This window comes from Dicentrarchus labrax, unplaced genomic scaffold (genome assembly GCF_905237075.1).
Source record: "Dicentrarchus labrax unplaced genomic scaffold, dlabrax2021, whole genome shotgun sequence".
Taxonomy (NCBI): Eukaryota; Metazoa; Chordata; class Actinopteri; family Moronidae; genus Dicentrarchus; species Dicentrarchus labrax.
The window spans coordinates 5,735,132-5,755,978 of record NW_026136722.1 but is presented as its reverse complement, the minus strand read 5'-3'; the positions used below and the strand labels follow the sequence as shown (position 1 = coordinate 5,755,978).

The 20,847-nt window shown below is 44.3% G+C and overlaps 2 protein-coding genes across 15 annotated transcripts in view; one reads left to right on the top strand and one right to left on the bottom strand.

The window, feature by feature from the left end:
* The window catches only part of cacna1aa (calcium channel, voltage-dependent, P/Q type, alpha 1A subunit, a), an 82,069-nt gene extending 67,058 nt beyond the window's left edge, over nt 1-15,011 (top strand). For 8 of the 14 annotated variants that reach the window (XM_051386751.1, XM_051386750.1, XM_051386746.1 and 5 more), the window contains 7 exons: nt 2,131-2,246; nt 2,350-2,482; nt 4,277-4,390; nt 6,008-6,046; nt 8,680-8,890; nt 9,042-9,337; nt 10,587-15,011. In XM_051386751.1, coding sequence (XP_051242711.1) covers nt 2,131-2,246; nt 2,350-2,482; nt 4,277-4,390; nt 6,008-6,046; nt 8,680-8,890; nt 9,042-9,337; nt 10,587-11,405 — 1,728 coding nt within the window. In that variant the 3' untranslated portion in view covers nt 11,406-15,011. The remainder of the gene's footprint in view (nt 1-2,130; nt 2,247-2,349; nt 2,483-4,276; nt 4,391-6,007; nt 6,047-8,679; nt 8,891-9,041; nt 9,338-10,586) is intronic. The other 6 variants (XM_051386744.1, XM_051386742.1, XM_051386749.1 and 3 more) reach the window with 4 other exon arrangements.
* Nucleotides 15,012-17,444: 2,433 nt separating this feature from the next.
* ier2a (immediate early response 2a) lies at nt 17,445-18,579 on the bottom strand. The gene has a single exon (XM_051386758.1). It carries the CDS (start codon nt 18,458-18,460, stop codon nt 17,912-17,914), a length of 549 nt encoding a protein of 182 aa, XP_051242718.1. The 5' UTR covers nt 18,461-18,579; the 3' UTR covers nt 17,445-17,911.
* Nucleotides 18,580-20,847: the final 2,268 nt, after the last annotated feature.

Here is a 20,847-nt window from a genome sequence, read left to right as displayed (position 1 = left end):
AGACTGACGTACTGAAATCAAGGTTGCAGGGCTGTAGTCCCGGTCATGTAAGCCTGGGCTGTGACAACCTCTGTCTAGATCCAAGGAGTCCTCATTCAGTTCCACCTGAAAGAGGTTTGTATGGGGATGAGCACAATAACTTCACAATCTAATGCGGCCTCCTATCTCCTATATATATAATGCTTCTTCTCTAACAGCAAAAACAGTGCTGCCATCTGCTGGACAAAGTGTGTTAATTCTTGCTTTTACAGTAATGTGTGTAACTAACTGTAGATTATCATTTAATCTAGTTTGAATGGAGTCGACAGCCACTTGATATGATGCAGAAGAAGCATTTAAAATTTCAAATGCTAATTTAGTAGATGATTTCTACCAACGTGTTACAGTTATTTAGCTGTTTAGACTTGGGTTTGGTTGTCACAGCCTCTCAGGCGCTAATGCCTGAACATCCTGGGAGCCCTCATAATGCCTCCTTTTGCTCAGCTCGATTCTTTCCTGTGTCGACTGCTTGTAAAGATACTGTACCTCCTCACTCCCCACCACCCATGCTTGTAACCTTAGACTGTTGAATTTGCATTATGATATTGCACTCTACCCTTCAGTTAGCACGCTGTCCCTTGTTAGAGAATGCTTCCAATGACAGAGCTGACTACCCTCCACATTAAATTTGCTGTATTTCATCTTGGTGATTGAGATCTTAAGATAATATCAGAACTGGAAGGTAATAGTCCTTAACAGGTTTATGCAGCCGGCTCGGGCCATAAACATTTGGCGAGCTGCATGCTTCTGAGGACAGTCATCAACCTGATTTTTCATTGCCCGTGTTAAATGTGTCAAACATCAACAAAACCTCCTTTATTGTCTTCTTGCTTTCTCGTGTCCCTTCCACCTTCCCTCACAGTCCTCTGGCCATACGCAGGGCTCCATACTTGACCCACTGTTTTACTTAAAGCTCAAATATACTCCCAAATGGATGCATACACAGCCGTGTAGTAGTTCTGTTTATACTACTTTCTAGAGTCCGCTTGGAGGACGAGTTTCCCACAGTGTAATGACTGTGCAGCCATGCGGTCACAACAAATTGGGGGCACATGAATGTCCGCTCAGAGTCTACACGTACACACTGATGATTTACATCACACAGACCCTACGTATAAAGTCTAATTCCTGCTATACTCCACTTCTTTTATTCCTTCTTTACCCCAACCCATACTGTATGTCATCTCCAGTCCACCTGCCACACTGTAGACTGCTGCCTGTCTTGACAGGGGCAGCAGTGTTTTTATAATCCAAAAATGTCGTTAATGCAGATACCATCACACAACAATCTGAAAGCGCTTTACATTGTATTTAGTGCTTGCACACATAGTTGAGAGGCTATGTGGAGGCAAATTGGAGATTTTGATTGTGAAAGATAACATTTGACATGCACTCACTAACAGGTTGATGACTTCTTTGAAAAGGGTGGTTATTGGGTAGTACTGTTGAAACTTCATATGTAGATGACTAATAAATGAATGCCAATGGATGTAGCATTTTGTCCCGTCATGCATTTCACCTGCTGTATGTTCACCTCCACAGGATTGTTGCAGTGTTAATCTGCCATGATGTCTCCCATCCCTCCTTTGAACGAGGCCCCTCTTTTATTGCTCCTCTCTTTATCGGTTCCCAATTCCTGTGGAATGAATTTTCTTTTTCTTTTTTGGAAATGTTCCTATCAATGTTACAGTATTAAAATCCGTCATCAGATGACAGCTGATCATCAGATGAAACCCAGAATGACAACTGATCATTTCCTTTGATACGACCTTAAGCTCTAGACTGAGTGGGTGAACGTCCTTATTGGACCTTACTCTCTAATGGTTAGAATCCTCAACCTCACAGGGTTGCCAGGTCCCAGAATGCACTTTGAATCCACCCATCTCTTTCTCCTGCTAGCTGCTAGGCATCAGTTGCTCACGAGTCCCCCTCCCCCGTTTGTTCCTCATCCATTACCTCTTTTGCCTCGCCTCGCTTCAGCCGACAGCCCCCTCTCTACATGCCCTCTGTTCCTGCTCTGCCCGTTTTCCCTCCATTTCCCTGTCAGTCTGCCTGATAGCTGGCGGCGGCCATGTTGTATATCTCACACAGAATCGAACGCCATTACTGTTTCAGCGCGTGGAGCCACCTTCCCCCACCCAGGATGGGGGTCCGGGACTTAACAACGCCCTCCCTCCACCGGAGACGTCAGGGACTGTCAACAGCCTGTGAGTTGGATTCTGTAGGCACTTTTGAGACGGTGGTTTGTTAAAAGCAGACCAGTTTAGGAAGGTGTGTCTGTGATGCGGCGTTTTTCTGTGTGTGTCATAGGCCGGTGGAGGGGGGGGTCCCGGAGAGCCATTCGTGGGTGACGGCTCGTGCTCAGGAGATGTCCCAGAAGGCCGGCAGCTGGAGTCCTGAAGGACACCCTGAGGATGGCCTGGAAAGCATGACCAACTCTCAGGTAGAAAGCTCATACACACACACACCCAGGACCACACACCCAACAACACACACACACTATACAAATAAAATACATCTTTATCAAACAAACAAACACTTGATCCATTCAACATTTGTTTTTACTTTCATGTCATTGCTACCAAATAAACTCCCAAAGAACCATCGAGGACACTTAAATGTTGAAATAAACTATGAACTTCATGCAGTTGTAGATTCCATCTGCACCGAAAGTACTGTCCACCTTATTCCTAATCCCTACTAAAGGACATCAGGTTTGTGTTCCCCTTCATTATAACTGAAGTCAAAGTAGAAATACCATTCCAGTCCAGTCAGTCCAATAGTCTCTTATGCTTATGGTTGGGGGAACTCTTCACAGTAGTTCTGAAAATAAACAACATTAAATACTGCATGTGCTGTATAATCTGAAGCCACCTTGGCACAACATAGAAAAGCTCATACTGTCCCATCTTTACTGCCTTGTTGCCTTTATTATTTCTACTCAGTAGGTCATTTTCATTTCCTGCGATCTCTCTGACCTCGATTCTTCAGTTAACATTGACATGACGTTAAACTTTCTTTGATTAGTTCCATCTCTCAGACCTGTCTCTTCACGCAATTTTGTATCTTACTGAATTTTTCCTTCACCATACGTTTTCCACATTTCATTCAGAGTCTATCTTGCCTCTGTCTTCAGAGTGGTTCATGTCTCTGTCATCATGCTGTTAAACCTCTCTGCTTATAGACCTCCCGGAGGGCCTGACGGGTCTCTGTATCAGTCAGCCCTGTAACGTAGCCCCTTCTCCATATCAGTCAGAGGTCTGGAGAAGTTTAAACTCAGTAGTTGGATAGAAGAGAGTGGCTGTTGGCTTCATTCAAACTAGTTTGAATGATAACCTACAGTTAGCTACATACAAGGAAAATCAAATCATAAAGCACAAACAGCAACAGGTGATATTAGACGAAAAATGCCTTTACAGGTAAAATGCTACGCAAACAATGGTATGTATGTAATGAGATAACAAGCTGAGTCCATGAGCAGCAATCACACGCAGCAAGCATGTTTTCAACTGGCACTCCACTAAGCTAATGATTCAAACTTAAATAGAGGTGTGGCTAAGCGAGATAAGGTCAAGCCAAGGGCCCCAGCGGCCAGATTCAGCTCCACTCCTCCAGGTATACTTCAAATAAATATATTTGCAAGAGAAAAAGTGCAACATGCTGGATTTAGATAGCTGCACTGTGTGATAACTAGCCAGCCAATGTTGTCGTGATGTTTACACAACCTAATATACTGCCTACAGTTTATCAGCGCCTGTACCTGGCCAACATCATCCGTTCAGTTGTGTTTTTCCACATGTCCTCTGGGCTGCATATAGGTTTACCCTCAAATTCATTCCTGCTGTGACTCACAAGCTCCTCCACCTGGCACAAATGCCGTTAAACAAAAAATCTCCGCATTTGCTTTGCAGCTCCATTTTTGACAACAGCCTTTGCAAACAAACTTTTATTTAAGTAGACTTGCGGTCTTATCAATGCGAGATCCTAACACTCAATTCCTTTTTTTATTTCATTCATTGCACAATTTAAAAACTAAAACAACAAACAAAGGGAAAAAAAGCAAAGTCCCTCTTCACACACACACTCACCAAATTCTCCCACTGACTACCTTTACCTCTCTGAGACCCTCAGTTCTCTGCTTTCTTTGGATAACCAACTTTCCCACCTATACCCCTACTCCCTGTCAGTTTTCATGGCAGCCGTCACACCATCTCCTGCTCTCCTGCTCTGTTTGCAGACGGTAGAGATGAGAGAGATGGGGCAGGATGGTTACTCGGATACTGAGCACTTTCCACCAATGGAAGGCCATGGCAGGGCCGCTTCCATGCCCCGCCTCCCAGGCGACAACCAAGTGAGCAGCATTCTCACCTTTCCACTCTCTTTCTATCCCCCCCCCCATTTTCTCTGTTCCTCATCTCCTTTTGTTTGAAAAAATCATATTCGCAAGGTCTGATTTGTTGCTTAAAGATTTATTGCTGTGGTTACTCGAATGCATGTAGGAGAAAGCTTACGAAGGTCATATTGACAAATGTGCACTATCACTGGTAACCTGAGAAAAGGTTACATTCTTGTGGGTTAATTTTTGTTGCCAAAGGTAATGTGACTACCATTAAACAAGACATGTACTCATGACAATGTTTCTGGCTAAAACATGGGAATGTTTTGCTGAAATGTTGGCCTCCAAGCTTGTATTCAAAAGGACCATAGCAAGGCAAAGTCAGACCTTCTGCTCCTTTTCTCTTCTTCTCCTGTTGTCCTCTGCTCTTCCTCTCATCCTGCCACCTGCATGGAGGTTTTTAACCGTGGTTTCCCCGTTTCCATCTAACACACCCATCCATTTTATATTGTTTCATATCCCGGTGAGTGCTCTGGTTGTCATATGCACACAACATATTTATAAATACAAATGTACACACACACACCCACACACACACACAGATTACACTCCATTATCTCCTCTTCTTTTATCAAGCCCCTGATTTATCTTTTGTTGTTGTTTTTGTACTAAACTGTCTCTTCCTTCCTATCAAAGGTTTTGCCTCTGCTGAACTCTTTTTGAATTTTGGGGGCTTGTTGTTTTTTCAAACCAGGACGGGGAACCAGCATGACATTGTGTGTTACAAATGTGTGTGTGTGTTACAGATGTGTGTGTGTGTGTGTGTGTGTGTGTGTTACAGATGTGCGTTACAGATGTGTTTGTGCGTGTTACTGATGGATGTGTGTGTGTGTGTGTGTGTGTGTGTGTGTGTGTGTGTGTGTGTGTGCTCTCTGCCGTTTTTCTGTGCTGTCACTGTTCTTTGTGTCCTGAGACTCACACTGTTTCTGTCACTCTGTTGTCAAATTGCAATTGTTTGTGTGTGTGTATGTGTTTGTGTGTGTGTATGTGTTTGTGTGTGTGTATGTGTTTTTGTGTGTGTGTGTGTGTGTGTGTTTGTAACTATGCATATCCATTTGTACGTGTATTTTGCTGATTGTTGTCATTGCTGATGTGACCGTGGTGCCATTGATTGAGCATTTTCATGGTGACCTTGTCTATACTGTATAACCCTGTTTTGGCGCCAACCACCCCCAGTGTCTGTGGTAAGTGTTTCTCTTCCACCTTCACTGCTGCTTCTGTGTCTAATCAGTCTCTCTTTCTCTGTCCCTCCTTCTCTTTCTGTCTCTTTCTTTCTTCTCTCCACTGTGGCACCTCATCTCTTTTTGGGTTGAACCTCCACCTAACACTCTTTGGTTTTTACTTCTTCTCCGTTGTACCCCTTTTTTCTGTCATTGTATGTCATCAATCTCCTTTTCTTCCCTCCCTCTCTCTTCCCCTCTTCCTCCCTTCCTGGTTCTGTGTGTATGACCACACTTTCTGGGTATGTTGTGGCTCTGTGTGTGTGTGTGTGTGTGTGTGTGTGTGTGTGTGTGTGTGTGTGTGTGTGTGTCTGTGTGTGTGTCTGTGTGGGTCTTCTCTGTGCTCATACAGCAGCGGAGGAGAGGGAAACAACGTGGCAGTACCCTCAGTGTATGTACCCTGTCTTCCCTGTCTCGTCTCTCTCTCTCTCTCTCTCTCTCTCTCTATCTTTTTTTTTTTTTCCTTGTTCTCTCCCTTTCACTCTCACTCTCTTGAAACTAATTTTTTTCCTCATTTGTCATGTCTCCATGTCGTGTCTTTATCATGGCAGGGGTTACTTTAAAATGTATTAGGACAACCATTTTTGGCATGACCAAATCTGATGTCAGCCCAGCTTCCAAACTGACCCCAGCTTCCTTATGCTGTGTTTCCACTGCATGGTGCGTCTCAACTGGACTCACTTGGAACCACTCTTTTTTGTTTTTTCATTGGCAAAAGTTGTGGATTGTACCTGGTACCACGTACTTTTTTTTGTGTCACCTCAGTTGAGGTTCTAAACAAGCAGACTCAATACTAAAAAGGTGACTGCTGATTGGTCAGAGAATCTTCACTAGAATCTTCACTTATGTGACAGTCGTCTCGACTAGGGCTGCACAATATGGTATGATTCACGATTAGAGGTTTTTTTGTTTTTTCATCACACATGTAATTTGTGTGACATTTGTTGGGGTCTGTACCAAATAAACATGTTTTCTGCTGAAGAACAAGATTTGTATGCCGAGGCATCTCTTCAGAACTAGAGTAGTTTGTTATAATGCTGACACACATTTTACCTTTATGAAGAAAATTGCAGCTTCTGTGATTTGGATATTACACCTGGCCATATTGCAATTGTGATAATTTTCCGATTAATGGGGCCCTAGACTCGTTGTCTTCGCTCCGATGTAGAGTTAGCCAAACTTTTTCAACAGTCTGTAGTCTTGTTGCATTCAGCCTTTTCTGAAACAGAGTTTGTCTCCTGGAATCTACCCAGAATCAAGAACACCATCCCTCTGATATCCTCCATTGTTCCTATGTTTGTGTGTTTGTGTCGCGCTGGAGATGATGACACATCGCTATGATGATCAGCCAAGAATCCAGCCTACATTAAGGGAGTATTATTCTGGTACCAAAAATGAGTCGAGTTAAGTAGAGCTGAGCCGTATGCCAATCAGTGGAAACATGGTTGTAGTTAGCTAACACGGTGGGTTTGGAATTGGGCTGAACTCTGCACGTTCCCGGTCATTCTCAACAGTCATGCCACATGTCTCGTGGCCTCTGTGTCTCTGTCTCTCTCTCTCAGCTGTTGCTGCTAGTGCTTTGTTGCGCTACGTCCTCATGCCTGTGTGCTCGTCTATGATGTTGTCAGTGTTTCCCCATCTGTGTCCAAGTCTCCATTCACACCTGCCCACCTGCATGCAAGAAATTTGTTGAGATGCGTTTAAGTGGGTGTGTGTTTATGTGAGAATGCGTGTGTGTGAGTAATGATGAGAGACACAAAGAGGACTGATTTGGGTATATGTGTGTGTGAATGGATATGTTGTTGGGATCCTCAGTGCTACTCCTATGAGGCCAGATAATCTGCCAATCTATCAGTTGATTTGTCTAATACACAGTAGGCCTAAAGGATCTAGCACTGAAGTAGCCTGATATGGTTTACATGTCCAGGTCAGCAACTTGTGGCACCATAGGCTCTGTCCTGCTGTCCCGCCTCAGAGCACGATGACTCAGGACAACCCCTATGTACCTGCATGGCTGGAGGAAAGCACGCTGAAATAGAGCAGAAATGGAGGAGTTTTGTGCAGCCTGGAATGTGCCATGTTCAGGGGTTTATGGGTGGTGAGGATGGAAGACTGTTGCAAGTCGTACTGACCCTTCTATCCCCTTTTACAAAGCAAGTTACAGAAGCATGGAAGGCATGGCCGTTTGCCATCATCTCTTTTATTTATTTTTACTCTTTTTTTTCTTATATACTATCTTATTTCTCTGTATCAGGGGTCGGCAATTACTGTAGTTTCAGCCCTGGGCTAGTTTTGCCTAAAGCTGTTCATTCACTAGCCCAAGTGCAGTGGAGGCAAGTGCCTGTGGTGTGTGTGTTTTTTTTTTTTTTTTTTTTATGCATCTGGAAACATAAGAGATTGAACACTGGTTGGTGATTGATTTAAGGTGGGTAATCAAATGTGGATAATGAAAACAGTAATATTAAAGAAGGAATTGCAAAATGAATATCTTTTTCCTAAACGTGGTTGGTAATACCAGGTGATTGTGTCTCCTCAGCTTTACAACTGCTGCTGTCCTAGTAAACAATATAATAAATAATGTCATTTTTGGTTAAAATAATATTGAATTAGCATGTGTTTAAATTAAAGAGGCACCATGAGCTGTTCACATTAAAACTTGGTACAGAATGAGGGATGATTTAGATTATTTACCTTTTTTGCTTTTTGCCGACCCCTGCCCTATAAACTGTATACAGTGTCTACATTTTAGTGTAGCATGGTTGGGACATCATTACTGATGTAGGGGTGTATGATTTGGGATGGGGTGTGGGAGGATGATGGGTGGGCTTCCATAAAGTTCAACTTTACTGCCATTCACTACATTGCATACATATATACACACACACACACACACACACACACACACACACACGTGTCTCTTACCTTATAGCTCACAGAGCACCAACATGACAATCAAAGGAATCCACTGCATCTCTTCCTCTCTCTCCCTCTCTGCCTTTGGTGCTCTCCCTCTTTCTCTGTTAGACCATCAACGACAGCAGTCCCATGAAACGCTCGGCCTCGTCGCTGGGCCACAGCAGGTCCGGGCGTGGCCACAGAGACAAAGGAGGGGCAGACGACTACAACATGGAGCGTGTACCTGAGGAGGGGAGAACCAGACACGGACACCGGCGAAAAGACCGGGGTCATCGGGCGTCGGAGAGGTCCCTCTGTCACTACACGGAGGCTGACACAGGTGGGAAAGACCACAGTGTAGAAGCTACAAAGCAGAAACACAGCTTCACCCTTAAAAAATAAATATTGTGTGTACCTGTTTCATTTAAATGTGTTATCTAATGTCATAGCAACCTTTTATAACTAATAACTCCAATAAACTCCACTATTAGGCCTGGGCACAGACCTGAGCACCACCACCCAGTCAGGTGACCTCACGTCCAAAGACAAGGATCGTGACAGAGACCGCGGCCGGTCCAAAGACCGTAAGCACCACCACCATCATCACCACCACCATGGCTCGGTGGACAAGGAGCGTTATGTAGCGGAGCGAGGGGGCGAGTATGGACACAGGCACTCCCGCGACAGAGAGCATGACAGAGAGCATGACCGGGAGAGGGAGAGAGAAAGGGACCGGCGCTGGTCGCGATCACCAAGCGAGGGTCGCGAGTGCTTGACACACAGACAGGTGGGCTTCTAGGTTCTTGTGTGCATGTGGTATTTAGTTTTGGAGCTTTCTAGTACAAGATGCAGTGCTGTGAACACATTTTCAGTGTTATGATGCAAAATATAACACATGGGCCTCTACTTTGATAGTGGTTAACTGGTGCAGTCACCCAGTAAGGCCATGGCAGCCTTTTCTTGTGATAACAAAATACTGTAGTTCTATACTGTGCTGACAAAGAAACATTATTATTTGATGCTGCCCTCGAAGAGAGGCCAAGATGTGTTGTTGTCCTTAACACAATCGTGTTCAAAATGGCAAATGATAGTATTGGGCCATTTATGTACATTTGTATATACATATATATATGTTTGACTACATGCACACAAACATACTCATTATCATGGGTATAATCATGCAAATATGATTACATGTTTGTTAAATGAAGTCACTGTTATCAAATCACTGTTCAAACAACCAAACAAATATGCATACAAATGTATATTTGAGTACTTGACTGCTGTCTGTAACTGCCTCGCCTAAATGTTTTTAGACTGCTAGTGTTCTTTAACGTTTCCCTCACTACCTTTCCTTTTATGGCATCCTTTTGCAAACACACAACCTACAACATTGTAATAAGATAAGAAACAGAAAAAGTATCTCTGATCTACTGCTGCTGAAAACGCCGCTGATGCACACCATTCAGCCTTCTTGCTTATGTAATTGGGGAAGAATTGTTTATTCCCATTTGAATTTTTGTCTTTGTGTTATGAAAAATAACGTTTTAGAACTCAACATGTTGCGCACACATGGCACAGCTCACCCACAATAATTAAAAACACATTGAGACACGATATTTACCCTGTACCACATCTGTTGCTCCAGAAATCAACCCTTTACCCTTCTTTTCTCCTGTCGTCTTTTGTTTTCTTTCCTCTGCGTGACATGTTGCTTCTCTATGTATGCTGCTGTTTGGAATCTCATCTTTTTTATCCACATCCTCTGCTCTGTTACTTTTTGATCCCTTTCATTTCCGCCTTTCTCTCCACTCCACGTACATTATGACTGGTGCTTTTATTCTTATTGTTGCTGTGGTTCTTGTTCTTGTCTCTTCTTGCTTTTCTATCCGGACTCTTGCTTTCTTTCTGCCCCTCTTTCTTTCTCTCTGTTTGTTTTATACTCTATCTTTCCCATCCTCTACTTTATTCTACATGTTCTGTCGTTGAATTTGTGGTTCGTTCTTTTTATTTGCTTTATTTCACTTTTTGTGTAGGGCAGTAGTTCGGTCAGCGGAAGTCCTGTCCCCTCAACCTCGGGGACCAGTACGCCACGTCGAGGCCGCCGACAGTTGCCTCAGACCCCCGCAACACCCCGGCCCCATGTTACCTACTCCCCTGTAGTCCGTAAGGCCATGCCCACACCACCTGGGGGGCAACAGGGCCGACCTCCAGCCCCAGCCCCCCGCCGCTTTTCTCCTGAGCCTCCCCAAGGCCAGGGCCCTCCTCCCGCTGGTCTCCCACTGGCCCACCATGGCACACCCCGCCAGGGTCATCATCCCCCGCCTCGCTGGGGAGACACAGGTGGAGGAGGCGGCTCCATGGAAGGGGATGGTTGCTTCTACAACCAGGAGTACCAGGACTATGAGCCCCACCATGAACCACCTGCCTATGAGCAGACCCCCATGCAGGGCGGCAACCCCCACCCCCATGCCCTGGCCAACCACCCACTGCCGCCTCCCCCGCAACCACAGCCACACAACCCCCATCCTCTCCCTCCACCCCAGCCACACCCTGTAAACAACCCCCACCCTCATCCACCGTCCCACCCGCAGCCCAGTCGCACCTCACCGAGGACTGCCCGCCATGCGCCCCCGCCCACCACTGCCCTGACTGGGCCTGTACAGGGCCAGATGCAGTCTGCTTCCCAGCGCCGCCTACCCAATGGCTACCGCTCTTCATCACCTTCCACACATCTCCATGGACCCCCACATACTGGGCCTCACAAGGTCCCCCCTCCAGCTGGGCACCCTAGGGGTCCCCGCAAGGGCCTGCATGAACCCTACAGCGAGACGGAGGACGACGACTGGTGCTAGCCTCTGGGGATGGGGGAGGGGCGTAAAGGAGGAAAAAGAATTGGTACATGGACCGAAAGATGAAGATAGGAAGCTCTGAGCCAGAGCACTGACTGCCAAGGGAAACTGTGATTCTTTCGTTCTCGTCGGTTCAATTTTTTCCTCTCCTCCACTGCTTGGCGTGTCCCAGGGACGGTGGGCAAGATGAGGGGGACAGGTGTCAGGATGAAGGGATGGAACAAGAATGCTGAGGCAGGATCTGGAGAAACATGTGGTGGCAGTAACAAACCACCTCCATGTTCTGCTTGCATTGTTGTTGCATTCATCTCTTGATGCCAGATAAGACCAACCTCAAACTGCAGTTTTTAAGGATGCAAGCAGGAGGGGTTATGGACACTAGTCTTTGCGTGTCTTAAATTATGCCTCTGGCAATGAGCTACAGCCACTTACAAGATGTCAAGAGTTGCGACTCGACAAAAGACACTTTACAGTCAGAGACAAAAGAACGACCACTGTTTTTCTTTTTTTTTGCTTCTCAGCGCTAACTTCAGTTAAGTTAGCCGCAAAAAGAATCAAATCCAACCCTCCCAGCCACCAGTCGAATATTGATGAGTTTTATCATCTGTGTTTTTAAATAAGAACAAAACTGACAATGAGCCCTCCACCTGTATGAGGTGAGATGGCTAAGTGGGTGGGAGAGTTGGGGAGTGTTGCATGGGGTTGACAAGTCCCTCTGTCAAAATCTAGGATGGGACGGGTGTGTTGGGGATGTTTACCCCTGTCCCTGGAAAACACCCTCCTCCCAGAAACAAACAATTTAACCAACCTCAACCTACGACCTATGAGAGAAGAAAAACAAAAAAGTGGAGATGGGTTTCAGAAACAAAAAAACAAACAAACCAGTAACTGTTTTCTGCAGTATTTCTTCTTCTATTCCTGCTTCTTCTTCCTCCTTCTCTTCTACTTCTTCAAAACATTGAAGCTTGAATCTTCTGTTGCACCCCACACAGCTTCGTTTTTCAGACTTGCGGAGTTGTACACCTTGTGGAATCCTGCATGAATGATACAAAAAATAATAATAATAGCAACAATGAGAATCTACTGTATGCGGGGGGAAACTTTACTTGGTCATTTCTGTTGTGGTCTTTGGGGTTTCTCTCTTTTTAGTAAGAATGCCTTTCTGTTTCTCTTTCTCTCTCTCCTCTGTACGACATTCCTCTCTCTGTACCTTCTTTGGCACTAAAATCAAGTGGCAGAAGGCTATAGGGAGATTGGACAGTTACTGTATCTATATCTAGAAGGAACAAAACGATTACTTTTTGCTTGCTTGTATGTTCTGTGCCAGATGCCTGCCACTGATACAGCTGGAATTGCACATATTTTTTTGTGGAAGTAACTTTTTGTAACTACGGTGATAATCCTAAAAATGATGGGAAGCAGGGTAAAGCTGGATGAAACATGGTGGTGTCCCTATTGGTGAATGAGTCCGACAAATCAGTAACATCTCAAAGTCTTCCAGGGTTTGGGGTTTAAACAGAGACACCGGAGAGAAAGAGATGAATAGAAAGTTGGAAAAAGGAGAGAAACTCTTCATCCTTGTTTTCTTTGTTATAGACCATAATAATGGATAACCAGATGACTATAATAATAACTAATAATGATCACGACGATCTTGATAATGAGACAGATTCTCCACATTTGGTCTTATATTCTGTTCCGTATGTTCGTTTTATTTTGAGCTCAGCTTATCATTTTTCCAACCCTGAGGTGGAGCTCTAACCCACAGATTGCATTGTGGGAGAATGAGTATGCAGGAGGCCAAACATGAGTCAGAGATTTCCCAAAAAAAGCAGCCAATAAATCTGCCTTTCTTCTAGACATTGGGTGAATTTGATTGAAATTTGACTGATCAGAAGCGGTTCTCCACAGGTTTCTTCGTTGAAATGGAAGAGTCTATTCTCCTGCAGACGCTAAAACAGAGTTCCACCACCACTTGTGACCTTCCAGTGGCGCTGTATGACAAAAGAGTGCGCCCTCTAGTTTTTGTACCTCTCCCTTTACTCCACTTCTAATTCAGAGTTGTTACACGTTACCAGTGCACCAAGAATACAAGTTTAGCTCATTCTCTCACTTGTAGACCACCTCGTCTGTGTTCACCACGTGTAAATACAGGCGACAGTCACACAGTTCACACGGGTTGGAGAAAAGATGCGTGGGCCTTTGTCGTGGTCCTGGAAAACCATGTTCCATGTTCTGTGTGTATCACTCGTATATATCTTTCATTTCTTTCTGCGTGTTTTCTCTGTGTGCCTCAAACTAACACTTGTCACTAACGCACACCACTGTCAGCCCCAACATTAGTGTGATTATGTTATTTATTTATTTGACCTGCGTTTTTAACCTGGAGGCCTATCACATGTTGACCAGAGAATGCACCGAAAAAATTGAAAAGAAAAAAAACTGCCTATTAGTGTCTTTCCAACCTCAGTGGAATGTCACAGACAAGTATTTTTTCACATCACTACACTTAAAATCAGAAAGCACACTAGGTATGTAGCTCCTGGTTGTGGTGTGTGCGTTTGTATGTGTAGGTGGGTATTTGCGTGTGTGTGTACATGGATGAGTGTGTTTAGGATAAATTTTTAGCGATTTTGTTTTGTTCGTGCTTGCTTTGCTTTTTATTCTTTGTCTCCAGAAAATCATTTTTAAATCTTAAAATATTTTGGTCAGATCATTGTAAACAATCTTCAACTATGTGTGCGCCTGTGTGTGTGTGTGTGTGTGTGTGTGTGTGATATCAGTAACCCCCTGAATGAAACATTCAAAGCCCCAAACATTCACCATCCATCTTTGTGTCTATGCTGCAGTGAAATCCACTAACACGCTGATTAACCACACAAAGTCTTCAAAAAGCAATGTAAAGCCGCTACTGAGAAAAAAAAAGTTTTTTTAAGTACAAAAGATTAAAAAAAAAGGAAAAAATATCTAGTTCCAGAAATGCATGTGCTATGTGCATGCCACACCGTGGGTTAACAGTCATCTTCAGGACATAAAAGAAAAAGCAGATTAATGAATTCAGAGGAATAAAAAAAAAGATATATAAATAGATAGATGTTTTTAAAAAGCAACGTTTCCTTTTTTCCTTCTATTTTTGAGAACAAAAAAGGTTAAAAATTTCCAAAAAAAAAACGTCTAAAGAATAAAAACACAAAAGAGACTTCGGTGAGAGTTGGTCTCGTTTGTTTTCTTCTGTTACATGGGGTTGAGGCACAACACAACCATGTTCAGGACACCACAAAAAAGAACTGTTTTTAATGAAAAAAAAAAGATATATACAAAGAAAAGAAAGTACAGTTCAGAAGACGGTGTATTCTCCCTTCTACTTTTTGTGGGGGTCAGGGGGTGCAGGAGCTAGCCAAATCTGATGATGTACTCATTATGACTGGCTGTGGAACCTTTTGATCTCTCACTCACTCCCTCTTTTTCTCTCTCTCTCTCTCTCTAACTCTGTCTCTCTCACACTCTTTATCTGTCGCACTCTCAACCTGTCTCACCGCTATTTCTACCAGTGCATTTTGTAATTCCAAACAGAACTCTTCCTAAAGAATAAAATCCAGAGAGAATGCACACCGCTTTGCCTCATTTCTTGTCCACGTTATTGTCTTATTTACCTGTTGAGTATGTGTGTCGTAGTGTATGTGTGGCTCATATTTTGGCTCCAAGGGGCCCTGTGGAGTTCTCCTTCTGTAAAGTTCTGTTTACATTCAGCGCAATGTGTGAATCCTTGAGTCCTAAGAAACGTGTTGAATTAATTTCCTTCCTCGTGAAACATTCGCAAAGCCAATTTAAAAAAAACATTTTGAAACGTGCATTGTTTCCACACACGTTTACTAGCATGCGTTCTTCTCGGCCTTTGCTGGCACTTTGCTGCGTTTCATGATGAATAAGCGCCACTTGACGATCAGTGGAATAGTGCGGAAGCATTGGCAGCAATGTGCATCACTCAAGACCAACCACATGAGGGCCCACTCAAAAAAAAAACCTGCTCCATTGCACTGCTGTAGTTCAGAAACTTTATAAAGCTGTATTGAATAGTTTTTTTGGCCACTGTGGGACAGTTGTAAACACAACATTGACATAGCATCACCTTCTAAAGTTGTTGTGGTGCACGTGTTAACAGTTGATTGTGCATCCAGTAGACACAGAGTAGCTTTATCATTCACCTGGAATCATGTTTCTGTCCACCTGGCAAATGTAAATCCAATATTCACTCTCTTTTAGCCGCCTGCTGTGGCTGCAAACAGTGTCGATGAGAGCGGTGACACTGAACTGAACGGTGCATCCGAGGGCTGTAAAACCAAAACAATGAGCTGTAAGATGCTAAAACCTGCTGTAGACCTGAGAGGAACTGCAGAGTCTGGTGATAATTCTCTGTGAGTTGTGCGACACCGTGTATTTCATCCATTGATAGTATAAAAATATGCATCAGTGAAGCTTTAAAGGTCCAGTGTGTAGGGTTTAGTGGCATCTAGCAGTGGAGGTACATATTGCAACTAACTAACGCTGCTTGTGCATTCTGGGCTACTGTAGAACCATGGCACTTCAACTGTATCCGTAGATAAACCTCATCCTGAGATAACGAAAACAAGATTCCTATATTAGGTAATTATACACTAATGAAAACATACCTCTGAATATTATGTTGATTTAGGAGGAACCAATAGATCCTCCTAAATGAACCTTTAAGTTCCCTCAAGGGCTGATGAGGGAACAGGGATCTAAACTGCACTTACTGAATCCAGCTCATATCCATTACAATGTGTGTTTGCTCTGTTTCTGTCATGCCTAAACCCTAGCAGGTTTGAAAAACACCAAATATCCATTTGAAAAGGAGACCCATCTAATGCTTAGTCATGCAGAGAACATGGATGTGTCAGCATATTCATTCACAATGAGTACGTGGGGGTGAGAGAGACCAAAGGGGGAAGAGAGCAAAGAAAGAGTCGCACAGGAGAAGGAGAACAAGTGTGTGTGTGTGTGTGTGTTTGTATAATGTGTATGACGGGTGTATTTTCACAGGCATGTCCAGACGGTTCCGGCCACCCCTCCCAGCCCCCGTGTACACAGACAGGGTGCTCTGGTTTCAGCCGGAAGAATAAGCAGCACAGTTGGGGCCTCACAGGGGCTCACACAGGCACTTCCCCCCACATTCCTTCTTCTGTGCTTTCCTGGGTTAACCCCCCCCCCAGACACTGGTGAATCCCTGCCGCTCCAAACATTGCATTCCTAAACTTACAGCCTACTTCAGTATTAAAGTACATAAACTCTGTTGTAGTTTATGAAATATAGACATTTGAAAACTTTATTACTAATCAATTAATGTGAACGCTGTGAGGTTTTTTTTTTTGGGGGGGACCTCTTGTGTTACAGGTGCAGAATGACTGTGCCACTTAAAATGACACTCTGTTGTTTAAGATTCAACTTTACTCCAATTAAAATGAGCAATACAGTCCTCTTTAAACCCCATAACACCCTTATCTACCACACTCAGTGTGTTGTAAAGGAATGATGATTACCGACACTTAAAAATTTTAACCTAACCTTTTGCACCCTGATTGCTGGACCCAAATGACCAATGTCACTACAGTATTCAGGCCACAGTAAAACACTTATTGAGGAGCCAGTGTGGACCCTTTATTGTTCTCCGTGTATGGTCGGTCTATGGCTTTACGGCCTCCCCCCCCCACACACTCTTTGGACCATGGTCTCCTGAATTGTCCCCGCTTTTGTCCTGCAAATAAGTGTGTGTGTGTGTGTGGGGGTGTGAAATTGTGGGGGAAGGAAGCCAACTCCTTCACACACAACCAGCTTCCTGTCACACTCAAAACACCCACATACCACGTTCATACTTAATTTTCTCGCCCAAATCCCACACAAAAATATCAGCCGTATGTATACACACACACACACACACACACACACATTTCACTATACATGTAGCACTTAATGCTATCTCTCGTGTATATTTAGTTCCTGTTATAAACAACACATCACTCCAAATTAAGTACAAAAAATGTTTAATAAATACTGAGGTAGTTGTAGACATTGGATCTTTTACATTTCAACATATTTGCACACTCATCAGTCAGGACTGTGGTCCCCCATAAGTCTCAACACAGTCAGAACATATGTTATATTTGCTGAGCAGATCCTGCTCCCTGAACAGACACACTTGTGTAAATGTTGAACCAGTTCATGTAGTTCCGCTTTTTGGCCGGCGTCAGTCCCCGTAGAGGTCTCAGGCCCCAACAACTAAGCCAAAATTCACCCGCCGGGCTGTGTCTTTCTGTGGGTCCTGTAACACGCACAGGCTTGTTCAGAGTCATACGTGGGGACTCGAACTATCCCCGGGCCTTCGTCCCAAACGGCCCTCCCCCCCATGGGACAAACGAGGCCCACTTGTGTGGCGCGTTCAGGCTCCCAGGCCGTGTCGAAAAAAGTTTATAGCCTATAATCTGCACCGGCTTTCAACACGCTGCAATGGCCCTCTGTAGAGGCATGGGGGGTGGGGGTGCTCCCAGTTCACTGCTACAGTTCACATAGTCCAGCAGAACCGAGTTCACTATGAGCAGAGGGGGGCAGTTCCCCTGCTCAAGTCTGGCTTTCTTGCAGGGGAGAAAGTCTGGCTCGACGGCCGCTTTGCCCCGTCTCTTCCTCGAGTGTTGCGCCGGCCCGCTCGGACACATATTCTCCTTGTTGTCGAGCTCTGTGGGGGGACCCCCGACCTCCTCTCGGGGTAAAGTCCGAGGCTGTCCGGTGGTCGGCGAAGCGAGACCCAGGAGCTCCACATGAGGCTCTGCGTTAACTTCCGCCGCGGTGTGTTGTTGTCGTTCACATTCCGGTGCGATACTTTCCGTCGTCGCCTGGGCCTCATGGTACATGTCCCGGGCGGATTTCATCACCAGAGTCAAAAGGAGGCTCCGGTGGAGACGGAGACCCCCTCGCTGGGTGCGGGAGCTGTACAGTTTCCCCAAAGCCACGACCATGATCCTCTTGGCCTCAGCGCTGACCTCCATGTCACTACTTGTTTTTCTGAAAACGAGTCCAAGACAAACAAACCGCCAGAGGTTAAGGTGTGTGGATTCAGTCTCTCCCCTCTGACTTCCCACAGACACACTACGGGACGGCTCGGCTGCAGGACAACTACTTATCACCTCGTTGACGTCACTCACTCAGCGTCATACGACAGAGCCCCGCCCACCGGCCTCACACTAACAGCCCTGCAGCAACTGGTTCACAGACTGTGGTTATTTTAATTTACCTGTGTGTGTGTGTGTGCGCGCGCGTGCGTGTGTGTGTGTCTCTATCAAGATGTGACTGTTCGAAAAAAAATCACATGACCCCCCAAGCGCATTTCTGGTGACGTAACCATCTATAAATAAACAAAAACAAGTCATTTTAACACTTTGACTGGAAACCGGGGGGAACATTGAATAATAAACCTGTATTGAATCAGTCTTTTTACACTGCAGAACACATGGATGAATAGAAGCTGATTAGTATCTAATATCTATATATTAGTATCTAATATCTATATATTTGTATCTAATAAGTATCTAATATCTTGAGATACAGCTGCTGGATGGAGACTTATAAAATGCCACCGTGGACACTCTCTTAAACACATTATTACATTTTTTGAGAATAACCATGTATTATGGAAATGTGTTATTTATCTATTTATTTATTTTGTTAGAATTTATCAGCTAATTCCCTTTAGAAATAATTTCAACCTGCCTGTTGGACTAAATTATATCGTTTTTAGTTTTTAGATTTTTTTTACTACACATGTTACACAAACAGGTTGCCACAGGCAGGAAGATTTGGACTTTGGACTTTGGACTTTGTAGTCCCCCCCCCTCCCACCTTACAGTGTGTTTCCAAAGCTAGGCCATACATGCACGTGTCTTTGCATTGCATAGAGGCTACAGAGCCAATCGATCCCGACTCTGGTTTCGGTGGCCGCTGTGTCTGGCTGTTGGTTTAATAGCCAGAGCTAAATGAGGCATCACAGTGGAAGTAAAACTATCAATAGGTGCAGCTTATTAGGGGAGCCGTTTTGCATTGTGCCATCCAGCCTGTCTAAATGACATTACATCACCGTTCAAAAATCCTACATTTCTCTGAGTCCAGGCGGCTGTGTGCACTTTCACATTCACTGAATCAGCCCTGTCACATGCAGGTCATCTGTTTCGCTGATGTGCAAAGAAAGCTTGATGTGTTATTAGATTATTATTATTACTATCAAACACTGAACTTCATTTAAACAGCACTGAACTCTCTCTGCTCACTATGACTAGGTAAGTAACGTATATCAGACAAGATAAGCACCTGACTTCCAGTAAAACAGGACAGGAAATCTAAATGTTTAAAGACAATGTTTCAGAATGGTTAACCATTAATAATTTGAGCAGAATGAATATGTTTGATAAGAAAATGTCTAATCTGTGAAAGATATTTCTGTCTATATTTAGACTTTCTCACACCAGGGATGAATTCCATTCCAATGCTTATCTGGAACAGCCAAGAAAGCTTTTAACAGTGTCTGAGCTCCAATCTCACCCATCCCCCCTCCCCCCTCCCCCCAGTGTGTTGCTTCCTTCTAAAAAAGAAAAGAGAGAGAGAGAGAGGGGGGGTGGGTGGAGGTTAACAGACAGATGCCCATATTAAGCACATCCGGCTCCTGTGGCACATGCAGAGGAAAACCCATGACGCGAGCGGGAGCCCTTGTTTCCTGAGGCCATTTAAAGTAACAGCAGAGAGGATTGCGTCAGGGCGTGCTACTTCCCTCAGACCATATTTGGGCAATGGAATCGATTCCAGGATGCATCGTAATAAGAAACGGAATGGTAGTTTTTACGCTGGATGTATTGATTTTCCATCAATATGACAACATATAACGGTGGATTTTACTCCGGAGGATCAGTTTGAAAGTGTGTTTGGCTTTTAACTGTCAGAGAGAGAGACATAAAGAGAGAGAGAGGGGGGGAGGCTCTTCCTGCTGTCCCAAACTTCCAAAGGAATTTGAGGTATGCAGGTGAGTGTTTATGGTCTGGATGTAAAAAAAATCAGTAGGCGCCATGTGGAAGGAAGACGGGGGTGGGGGATAAATGAAATTCCTCTGCTGACAATGACAAATCATTTATAACCACTAATCATATTATTTCTTTTAGTTGCCTCTCTGTAAGATACAATCGGTTACAAGTAGTGACTAATAGCATCCCAGAGGGCAAAACTCTTCCTCCTTACCTCCCACAGATGTTTGAAATTCCGCACAGCTCATGGTTAAGGTTCAAATCATCCACAGAAACTTATTTTTGGTTCACTTTTTCGAGTGCTGCGGCAATATTTCAGTCCAGTAATAGATTGAAGAGTGCCCTGTTGTGGTCACATGGTGGAACTG